This window comes from Eurytemora carolleeae, unplaced genomic scaffold, assembly GCF_000591075.1.
Source record: "Eurytemora carolleeae unplaced genomic scaffold, Eaff_2.0 scaffold1168, whole genome shotgun sequence".
In the NCBI taxonomy this organism is placed as follows: Eukaryota; Metazoa; Arthropoda; class Copepoda; order Calanoida; family Temoridae; genus Eurytemora; species Eurytemora carolleeae.
This window is the reverse complement of record NW_019397533.1, coordinates 19,661-31,372: the sequence shown is the minus strand read 5'-3', so window position 1 is coordinate 31,372 and position 11,712 is coordinate 19,661. Positions and strand designations below refer to the sequence as shown.

The 11,712-nt window shown below is 32.1% G+C and overlaps 1 protein-coding gene and 1 long non-coding RNA gene across 3 annotated transcripts; both read right to left on the bottom strand.

The window, feature by feature from the left end:
• Window positions 1–311: 311 nt before the first annotated feature.
• LOC111714771 (uncharacterized) lies at window positions 312–2,255 on the bottom strand. Its single transcript, XR_002768071.1, has 4 exons — window positions 2,224–2,255; window positions 1,735–1,808; window positions 397–932; window positions 312–356 (listed from the first exon to the last, which is right to left on the bottom strand). It is a non-coding gene; the product is annotated as an uncharacterized LOC111714771 (long non-coding RNA).
• A 1,185-nt stretch (window positions 2,256–3,440) lies between these two features.
• LOC111714770 (repetitive proline-rich cell wall protein) lies at window positions 3,441–9,529 on the bottom strand. 2 transcript variants are annotated; one of them, XM_023489972.1, is made up of 7 exons: window positions 9,488–9,529; window positions 8,212–8,287; window positions 7,293–7,339; window positions 5,794–5,839; window positions 5,297–5,347; window positions 4,690–4,795; window positions 3,441–4,069 (listed from the first exon to the last, which is right to left on the bottom strand). In XM_023489972.1, exons 1-7 carry the CDS (start codon window positions 9,520–9,522, stop codon window positions 3,456–3,458), a joined length of 975 nt encoding a protein of 324 aa, XP_023345740.1. In that variant the 5' UTR covers window positions 9,523–9,529; the 3' UTR covers window positions 3,441–3,455. The 2 variants fall into 2 exon arrangements, with proteins under 2 accessions (XP_023345740.1, XP_023345739.1); XM_023489971.1 differs by lacking the exon at window positions 9,488–9,529 and having other exon boundaries at window positions 8,212–8,796.
• Window positions 9,530–11,712: the final 2,183 nt, after the last annotated feature.

The window sequence follows — 11,712 nt, the reverse complement described above, 5'->3', positions numbered from 1 at the left end:
GCATAGGAAAACTAAATATGTTTTTTTTCTGCAATAAATGCTGCGAATATTTTGTTATATTGCAAAACGTGCATATTACAGACTTACAGTTGCTCAAATATTTTTACTGATTGCAAAAATTCCAAAAAATGACGGAGAAATAGCTGTTTAAAAATTGTCAGAATAATCGGACACCCTTTATATATACACTAAAGATGACTTTTTACTTAAAGGGAATGACCGGCTATGTAAGGTAATTGAACTGAGTAAGCAGTGTTGTACTCAAACTCAGGATTTACAGACTTTTAAAAAGTGAAATATGTCTCAAATGAATCCTAAAGAAGTTTTCCACAACACTGCGTCCTCAGTTCAACTACCTTACATAACCGGTCACTCCCTATAAGCTTTGATTTCTACCAGGGGTTCAAACAGCAGAGATATAAACCATATAAACAAAGAGAAACTGTCGATTGAAAGGGAGAATTACAGGGTTATTAATTGTCTCAAACAAAGCAACACCAAGTGAGAGAAGGAAGTGTATTTCAAGTTTTAAACCAAGGTTGTATATTCTGAGAAGATATTCTGAATGCGCTCCAATGTACGGAAATGTCGCCGTCTCCACAGCAATGGACACTCTCTCAATCCTGTCTAATACTTGATTAACAATCATCACATTTAACAAATATTGATTGTGCTGACTAGTTTAAAGCTAAATAATGCAGTAATTATCATAATGTTTAGTCTACCACAATATTTAATCAGAATAATCAGTTACGTCAAATGAGGATTTTGAATTGCTTTAAAGACGACATTTTCGTAAATTGGAGCGCATTAAGATTATCTAACCTTATTATACAACCATAATTCAAACCACTAGAGAAGTTTGGCAGTCCTCTCTACTTAGAAATCGTCCTGCCGCGTCTGCTCCGAATGAATACTGTTTGCCAGGTTTCCTAAATATATTATATATGTATTAAAATAGGTATATCATACACTGTTTGAATTTCAAAATATACACTTCACATTTAGTCAAATAAATACATATCTATCAAATATAAATATATCTATCACATACGTACACACACTATTATAATTCCAAATTGTAAATTACTGTGTCTGAAAGATTTCATGTAGCACTGTTAAATTTCGAAAATGTAAGTGAAGCAATGTAAAAATTCCAAGTTAAGTCCTTCTTGCATTTCACAAATAAAATATTTTCGTTTTATTTTGTATAAGATATTTAGGTGCTTAAATGCTTGTTTTTCCAAAAAAAAACTTAAAAGTAAATAATTTTAGTTTTTAACTTTTAAATTATTTTAAAGGACTTGAGTCTTTGTAAAAAACTCTGATTTTCTAATACCTATATTTTTTCCACCTGATGATGGTGTAAACCTTTGATATGAACTTAGATTTTTTCATCTAACAGAATTTATAGTTTGAAATATCTCAGGTCTACGGCATTGAATTACAAAAATATAGAGAATAGAAAAACATAGTTTGTGACAAAGACTCCATTCCTTTGGGCGGAGTTTTCTTTTCGAATTCCAACTATTTTTCAGGAATTATTTCAAATTTTGATGGTCCATTAACCTCCCTGGGGTCAAGTGAGGTCCCACACAAAATTTGAGTCCGATCAGTTTAGCCGTTTTGACGTCTATCGGTTATAAACACACAAAAAAAACAGACACCCAGACAATCTATATAGATAAAACGGCTAATTTCGGTAATATTTTCATATGAAAAAACACTGATAACCTTATTTCTTCTTCTACATAATTCTCAGTAGGCACCTCCTCTACCATATCAGTAGACCGGTCCAACAGTGCATTCTATAATTAATTCTACATGAATGTCAGTAGAGAACTCCTCTACCATATCAGTAGACCGGTCCAATAATGCATTCTATATATATGTCATTTTTGCTATACGTCTTTTTTACAAAATGTAAATTTTGCTGTATGTCATTTTACTAAATGACAATTTTGCTATACGTTTTTTAACCGACATTTTTGCTTTACATTATTTTTGCTATACGTAATTTTGGTAAACGTCATTTTTTTCCATAGGCTATTCTTGCTATTTGCTTTTTTTGCTGTATGCTATTTTTGCTATGTCTCATTTTAGTTATGTAGTTGACATTTACGTTTTTTGCTGTATTTTAATAAGCATAGTTAGAAAACAGTTCAACACATGTCTGAATCCAGATTTCTGATCGAATCAACTTCTGATTATATTATACTTTACCTCAATGTCTTTACTGATACTTCTAGAAATCTATGTCAATGCCGAAATACAACCAAACCCTTAAAAGCTTCATCTGGTCATGTACCAATTAGATTATTCTCTCCAAACGTGACTGGCGCATTTCCACAGCAGGAAAACACATAGGAATTAACTGAATTAAATACGTTTAAGCATAGAAAAAAGGCCATTATCTTACCAATAACAAAAACTTCATACATAGACATATGTATAGTAACCATAGTAAAATGTCCAAAAATGATTACTAATTTTAAAAAATGGCGCGCGCGTTCAATTGCACCATAAATATTGTGAGTAATTACTGAAATTTTAAGTCGACAGCTTTGAAATTCTATAATAGTATCACCTCTAAAGTATTAAAAACTGGTGTCAAGAAAGTTAAAAAAAAAATCAGGAAATTATCATGATGCACATATTAACTTCCATGTTTTCAATCAGGGAACTCAGATCAATTGAAGTTTTAAATTAATTATTATATAAATCGTCAAAAATATTTGTTTTTGGAGCTTTTTGAACTTAACTTTAGAAAAAAAACCTAATTTGACGTCACTCTCGCCTAGGGTTTCCATTCGCAAAACTGTTGCGCAATTTTTGCGAAACGAAACGCAAAATTTTTCTTTCTTTGCGCATCAGTTTTGCACGATAAAAACAACAATTTGCGCAATCATACGCTCAAGATTGCCCTTTTCCGTTTTTGCGAAACTCAAGTTTTGCGCAATTCTGCAACTAGAGTTTAGCGCAATTCCGCAATTTCGTAAAAATCAAACGGTTGGTGACGGTGTGTGTTTCTTAGAATTCAATTTTTCCAGTGCTGGAAGGTTTTGTACCAAAATCCGAAACAGATTGTCAAGTAAAAGTCTCGACAATTTTAGTTTTTGACATGCATATTTCCTTAAAAGTGTGAATTCTTCAGGCATTGGTTACTTTCTTGCATTATTTATAAGAGATTAAAAAGATTTTAGAAATTTGATTTAAAAAATTTAAGAATATAATTCATACTTGATTAGGCAAAGCTTTTGAGGGTCACTTGAAATTATTTAATAGGATAAAAATAATGCCAAGTTTCACACTCTTTAAAAAAGATTTAGCCATTTGGTGGAAACCCTACTCTCGCCTCTACAATCAGTGACGTCATATGAGGTTTTTATCTATCTATCATAGTAGAAGACATTTTCCGAACATTGGATCGAATCAAGAGGAACCTAACCATTCTTTTATACAACCTGGTTAAAATTTTTCGGAGGAAGACTGGTCGGCCGAACACTAACCTGGGTAAAATTTATCAGAGGAAGGCTGGTTTGCTGAACACTAACCTGGTTAACATATATCGGAGGAAGGCTGGTTTGCTGAACACTAACCTGGTTAACATATATCAGAGGAAGGCTGGTTTGCTGAACACTAACCTGGTTAACATATATTGGAGGAAGGCTGGTTTGCTGAACACTAACATGGTTAACATATATCGGAGGAAGGTTGATTTGCTGAACATAAACCTGGTTAAAGTATATCGGAGGAAGACAGGTTTGCTGAACACTAACCTGGTTAACATAAATCGGAGGAAAACTGGTTTGGTGAACACTAACCTGGTTAACATATATCGGAGGAAGGCTGGTTTGGTGAACACTAACCTGGTTAATGTATATCGGAGGAAGACTGGTTTGCTGAACACTAACCTGGCTAACGTATATCAGAGGAAGGCTGGTTTGGTGAACACTAACCTGGTTAACGTATATCGGAGGAAGACTGGTTTGCTGAACACTAACCTGGTTATTATATATTGGAGGAAGGCTGGTTTGCCGAACAGTAACAGTTCTCAGCGGAGCCTTTTCTATAATGAGAATTTTAAAGAAATATTTACATGAATTCAAGCAACCCTTCATTCAAAAAAATACAATAGCCGGATGTCATGGCGAATCTCTACATCTTTGCCACCCAATTGTCGTATAACCTTTAAAATTTCAAAACATTAGTTCTGATAGATAAAATATTCTATGTTCCAGATATATACAGATTTAAAATTTTGAGTTTAAGGAAAATTTGATTTATGCCTTTACATAAGTACAAAACAATTTACAGACATACTAAAGAAAATTCTTTTAATAGATGGGAATTTCGTTTTGAATACATACAAAAAAGTTATAAAGAATAGACAAAACTTATTTTTCAATTATATTAATGCGTGCTTAAAATATACATCTTTATAAAAAGCTGTTTAAGTACATCGAGATCCAGAAAATTGTGGAATTGGAAGACGACATTGAAGCAATAGTGTAATTGATCTTGTTACAAAGCAAATAGTAACTTGTAAAATAAGTGAAATCTGTTTACACTGCACAGTTTTGGTTTCTCATGTTTATTGGACTATCTAAAGTCATAACTTGAGTCTGAATGTCGTCTTTCGTTGTCTGGTTCTCACTGTAATTTTTCTTTTTTTTGTATTAACTTTACCTATTGGTGCAGATAGAGCTCTTGTATACCGTGGAATGCTGGGTTCTCTGGAGGGAAGGCGTGGCGCCACACCCTCCTCGCCACCAGTCCTCTCATACTTACCAATCTAGGGATAGTATAGGAGGGTTTAAATTTAGTGTGGGATCTCACATGAACCCAAGGAAGGTTTTTGAACCATTGGGAAAAAATCTCATAGAAAACAATTGGAATTTTTTTTAATGTTGCATAATTCAAAAAGAAAAATCTGCCAAATTTTAAAATAAATAAAAATGATTTAAAATAATTTAAAATGATTTTAAATGATTTAAAATTATTTAAAATGATATAAAATGATTTAAATTGATTTAACTTGACCACTTTTATAAAAATAGTTAGATGCTAAATTATTTTTATAAAAAGGGTGCCCTAGAAGCTTAGTACATAATGAATACGTCAAGGGCGTTTATAATATTGGATAAAGCGGGGGGTGAAGATAATCAAGTTATGGNAATATACATACAACAAAGTTATTAAACATAAAAAAGCAATTAAAAAATAATCAGTGTTAACCCCTTTTCTTGAAGGTTGTATTAAATTTCATGAGCATTGAATAATAATTAATGTTTACCTTGTGACCATGGAATGCACACTCATGATCAACTGCGTAACTTGCATACATCTAAAAAATGCGCAATTTGTGTACTTACAAATCAATATATTGTTGTGTAATAATTTATATCATTCAGTTATTTCTCCCGAAAATGTTTTTTTTTCTACAAAATGAGATTGTTTATAAAAAACAAAAGTATAAATATTTAGCTTTTTTCGTAACATAATTAATAGAACTAGCTTAAGTGCTTGACGTTGCCCGCGGAATTTCAAAAACACTTGGGAAAATAGTTGAATTTTAAAAGTAAGAAAAAACTAATTTTTTTGCTTAGCTATGTTAACCCATGGATTCCCTCATAAGCTAACGCATAATATTTACTGATATGATTGAACAGCTTTACTATATACATATATACTCACAGAACAGAGAATATATATTTTCTATATGTCTATATAATGCTCTAGCCGGAATCCGATTTAAAAATAAAATACACTTCGATGTCTGTTTGTGATCACCTTCGGTTTCTTTTCTCTCTTTTCATACTGTGGAGGAGGTTTCCATCTGAAAAATGTTTTTTTAGTTTTCCAAAATGTAAAGTTCTTGAATGTGTAAAGTTTTTATTTTGAATATGTAAGTTTGTTTCTTGTTCGTAATATATAAAGTTTGTTTTTTATTCTTGAATATGTACAGTTTGTTTCTTGTTCTTAATATGCAAAGTTTGTTTTCTGGTTTCTGAATATGTAATTCAATTTAATTTTGATGAATATGTAAAGTTTAATATTATGTTCTTGAAAATGTAAAGTTTAATATCATGTTCTTGAATATGTAAAGTTTAATAATATGTTCTTGAATATGTAAAGTTTAATATTATGTTCTTGAATATGTAAAGTTTAATATTATGTTCTTGAAAATGTAAAGTTTGGTAGTTTTGTTAATGAAAAAGTCAAGTTTGTTCTAATGATTGTTTTGTTTAAATCTCATTGTGTGCTTTGTTCAACCCTGCTTTGTTACTAACTGAAATTAAAGGGACAATTCTTCTTAATTTAATGATGAGTATCTTTGCTTTGTTCAACATGCAGGCATTATCAGAGATTTCTTATCCTAGTTTAAATTTCATTATCAATGTTTATTTTTGCTATTTTATATTTTTTTCATGTTAATGAAATTATCAGGGTGGCCCTTAATGTCACAAATCATTTCATTAAGCTTTTTTTCTTATGTATAATAGTTATTAAAGTACAAAAATTCAAAATATTTTTTTTCGAATTATTACAGAAAAATGCGTTTTTATCATCTTTATCAATTTTTGGGATTTTTTTGTGTTTCTGTCAGATCTCGGTCAGTTTTAATACCGTGAACAAAATAAGTCACTTTTTGAAAAGCTAATATCCTGAGCTTTTTGTTGAAATATTTATTTTTATAATAATATCTTTTTCACAAGAAAATATTTTGTCTTTTTCTCAAAAAATAGTAAAAATAGAGATATTTAATTCTGCTCGTTGGAAAAAAAATTATTTTGCATTTTTGTACTTTGATAACCTATATACATATGAAAATAACCCTAATGAAATGATGTGTGACAACTGACAGCAATGGCCACTCTAAAAATTAGGTCTCCAGAAATGAATGCTTTGTTTTACAATAGATAATCTTCACCTTATTAATTTACTTATTATTGTCATTAAATTTTTACTGAGTTTACCTTAATACTGTCAGAGACTAGATTTATTAAAAAGTTTCGAAACTTCCTTATATAAGATAAGCATCCCTGTTACTATAGATAATCTTCACCTTATTAATTTACTTATTATTGTCATTAAAATTTGTAATAAGTTTATCTTAATACTGTCAGAGACTAGATAAGCGTCGAAACTTCCTTACATACGATACGCATCCCTGTTACTATTGATAATCTTCATCTTATTAATTTACTTATTATTGTCATTAAAATATTTACTGAGTTTATCCTAATACTGTCAGAGACTAGATTTATTAAACCTCCTTATATACTTACTTGCCCGGGGATTTATAAACAGGGGTTGGACCATATTCACCTTCCTCCTACAAAAATAATTCACAAATACAAAATTTAAAAAAATTATGATGAACACATTTTTTGTGTTTAAATTGAATAAATTTTTTGGTCGAACCAAGAATTAAAAAGAATAATTATTTAATATCAGTTCTTAACCATCTTATTTATATTCTTAGCTGTCTTATTTATGTTCTTAAATATCATATATATGTTCTTAACTATCTTATTTATGTTATTAACCATCTTATCTATGTTCTTAAATATCTTATCTATGTTATTAACCATCTTATCTATTTTATTAACCATCTTATCCATGTCATTAACCATCTTATCCATGTCATTAACCATCTTATCTATGTTATTAACCATCTTATCCATGTCATTAACCCTCTTATCCATGTTCTTAACCATCTTATCCATGTTCTTAACCATCTTATCTATGTTATTAACCATCTTATCTATGTCATTAACCATCTTATCTATTTTATTCACCAACTTATTTCTGTTCTTAACCATCTTATCTATGCTATTAACCATCTTATATATGTCATTAACCATCTTATATATATAATAAACCAACTATCTCTGTTCTTAACCATCTTATCTATGTTATTAACCATCTTATCTATGTTATTAACCATCTTATCTATGTTATTAACCATCTTATCTATGTTATTTACCATCTTATCTATTTATTAGCCATCTTATTTATGTTATTAACCATCTTATCTATGTTATTAACCATCTTATCCATGTCATTAACCATCGTATCTATGTTATTAATCATCTTCTCCATGTCATTACCATCTTATCTATGTTATTAACCATCTTATTTATGTTATTAACCATCTTATCTATGTTATTAAGTCTAATTTTATATTTTTCGAAATGTGAATTCCTTTAGTGGATAAAGATGTTTGTGGGATTTCTCCTGGTATCTTGTATACTCGCCTATAACTTCTCCCGGTACAAGTCTTAACATGGAAAACAGACTACAGATTTTGTTGTTCATAGAGTTATTGAAATATTGGATTTTTGAAAAATTCATATTTTAAATCTTTTCTAGGTATTGCTATTTTACGTAATTGTAAAAGTGTAGTTTATTTGTTCTGGTTAATACATCTTGTGAAAACGAATTTATAATAAATCTTAGCTGTGTCGGTGAAGTGCCTACTGCTGGTTCAAATAAAAGTTAAAGATTCAGAAAAGGTTTAAACCGGTGATTCAAATTTGACCGGCGGAATCCAGTTAAAATTCGTTAAATTTAGTCCCAGATTTAACCCTATAAAGGCTGGGGGGTCTGAATCTATGTATAGCCTAGCTGGGGGGCGTTTGGCGCCCCCCCCCCTAGAAAAATGCCATAGAGAATAGATATAGTGTTGAAATGCATGTGCATGGCCCAATATTTCAAGGCCAGCTCATAGAAAAAAACTTTAATAGTTTGGGCGCTAGGAAGGGTTGAAAAAATGCCTTAAAAAAGGTCAAAAAAATGAAATTTCTTTTTTTGTTTTAAACAAATCTCAAAGTGTGACACATGTTTCTGCATGCTTTATTCAAGGGATTTTCAAAAAATATAGTTTTTAGATCTTTAGCGCCCCAAAAAAGTTATAGGCTATTTTAGATTTTTTTCACAGACCGGACTTTTTTTCCGCCCTGTACCCTACCCTACAAATAAAAAAAAAGAATTTAACAAAAAATCCTTTAAGTTACTATTAATTAAAAGTAACAAAATTTCACGGTGATAGTGTCAAAAATGAGAGTGCTAGGACAAAAAAAAACTCCAGGGGGGGCGCCAAACGCCCCTTCCCCGTCTGTTTAGGGTTAAATTTATAGTAACGTCTAAAAAGTAAGGATAAAGCAGTGTCATTATATTAAAAGAGATCGAGAAAACTGGGCACAATTTAGCAGTGCAGGGAATAATGTTTAATAAAGCTTTTCATAATGTTATATTTACCTCGATATTGTTGCTAGTTTGTTTTTTTAGAAGTTGGCATTTAAATCCTTCAAAATATCATTAATCCTTTTTTTCCCTTAACATATCAAAATATTCAGCTTTTCAGAGTACTAGAGATAATAAAACTATTTCTTCGTTTTATTTAATAAGCGAGCTAATTTTAAGACGTTGCCATTTTTCCCTTGAGAGACAAATATATTATTATTTCGGATATTCCAACCTTTGTATAGAAAGCGAATCCTTGTTTCGTGTCATTTTTCTGAAAAACAAATTTATTACGGTTTTACCATATTTTTACTTTTCTCCTACCTGCTATAGGGGGGAGGGTTATGGGGTCAAAGTTTAAGATTAGTTTTAAACATAGACGTATGTGCAAACGTTGATTTTACAACATATAAAAAGAATATTTACACCAAAAATATTAGAAAATAGAGATCTAAATATGTAATGGTCAAAAAAGTTCTAAAGAGCAGTTTTTTACTTCTAAACTTCATTTAAGTCTTCTTGCAAAATTGTTTTTAAAGCTTATGAAGTAAGCAGTAATATATGTATTTTACGTATGCACTATGCTTGACTCTTCGGTATATTTTACAGTTTAAGATCAGCATGCTTAGGCCCTTTTTATTCTCAGAAAATACATGTAAATCTAAATATTTGGTATCAGGCCTACGTAACAAAATCCTGACTGCCCTTTAGTTCTTTTGACCCCCCCTCCTGCATCCCTTCCCCCCTGGGGTATACTCGGAATGCGAATAATATATCTATGCCTGAGTTGGGTCATGATCTAATAATATTCATGGATTTATGATCCATTCAAGTGCACGCAGTAGACGATTGATCATCTTAATTTCCTACCTCCTACCTCCTTCCTCCTACCTCCTACCTCCTACCTCCTACCTCCTACCTCCTACCTCCTACCTCCTACCTCCTACCTCCTACCTCCTACCTCCTACCTCCTTTAATTTTAAACTTATTGAGATAAATAAAGCACTCTGCCCAAGTCCAGGAGAAACTAAAAGTGTTAAACTGCGTCTATGTATAATTTGTCCCTCCCACACATCCGCCTGTATACCCTGCAGTTAGTCTGCCAAAACCAGGCAGTAGGCCTAAAATTCACCTTTTCAGGCCCCAATCAACCAAGATTAGATGAAGATAGAAAGACAAAAACAACCGAAGTATGTGTAAAAAGCCAGGGCGTTGCTACGGGGGGGAGGGGTCAGCCTAAATTTTTAAATTCTGCCTTTTATATTATTGTTTGTCAATTTATAAATTGAGAAATCTTATATTTAGAATAAGGTCATGGAAATACTAGATTTAAAGCATATATATATAAACCTATTCTGTAGGACGTAGTCTAGAGGACTACAGAGCATAACATAAGAATATAGGGCTAAAGAGGACTACTGGTCGACAGAGGTCTAGAGAACAAAATATGACTAAAGGACTACAGAGGTCTAGATGACTAAAGAGGTATAGAGGACTACAGAGGTCTAGTGGACTACAAAGGACTAGTGGTTTACAGAGTTCTAGAGGACTACATAGTACAGAGGTATATAGGAATACAGAGGTCTACAGGACCACAGAGGAATAGAGGACTACAAAGGACTAGTGGTGTACAGTGTTGTAGAGGACTACAGCGGTCTAGAGGACTAAACAGAACTAGTGTTTGCAGAGGTCTAGAGAACAAAATATGACTAAAAACTACAGAGGTAAAGAGGACTAAAGAGGTCTAGAGGACTAAAGAGGTCTAGTGGACTACAGAGGAATAAAGATTACTAGTGGTGTACAAAGGTGTAGAGGACTACAGCTGTCTAGAGGACTACAGAGTTCTAGTGGTCTACACAGGTTTAGCGAACATAATATGACTAAATGACTACAGAGGTCTAGAGGACTACAGAGATCTAAAGGACTACATAGGTCTAGAGAACTACAAAGGAATAGTGGTCTACAGAGGTCTAGAGGACTACAGAGGTCTAGAGGACTACAGAGGTCTAGAAGACTACAGAGGTCTAGAGGACTACAGAGGTCTAGAGGACTACAAAGAACTAGAGGACTAGAGGAATACAGAAGAATAACGGAATTTGGAGGTCTAGAGGACTAAATGTCTACAGGACCACAGAGAACTAGAGGACTAATGAGGTCTAGAGGACTACAGAGTACTAGAGGACTACATAGAACAAGATTACTACAGAGAACTAAATATATATACAGAGGATTAGAGGACTGTTGAGGACAAGGGGTCTACAGGGGTATAGAGGACTACAGAGAACTAATTGACTACAGAGGACTAGATGAATACCGAGAACTAGAGGACTACAAAGGTCTAGATGAAGAAAGAGGTCTAGAGTACTACAGAGGTCTAGTAGAACTACAGAGGTCTAAAGGAATAGAGAGGACTAGAGGACTATAGAGGTTTAGAGGAATACTGAGGACTACAGATTCATA

Excerpts from the sequence above, each read along its gene's own strand:
- LOC111714770 (XM_023489971.1), bottom strand. The coding sequence starts at position 8,361 with ATGAATTTTTCAAAAATCCAATATTTCAATAACTCTATGAACAACAAA. Across the intron at positions 5,348-5,793 it reads AGAGAGAAAAGAAACCGAAG|ATGTATGCAAGTTACGCAGT; the intron begins GTGATCACAAAC and ends CGCATTTTTTAG. Across the intron at positions 4,070-4,689 it reads AGCTCTATCTGCACCAATAG|AAAAGGCTCCGCTGAGAACT; the intron begins GTAAAGTTAATA and ends TTCTCATTATAG.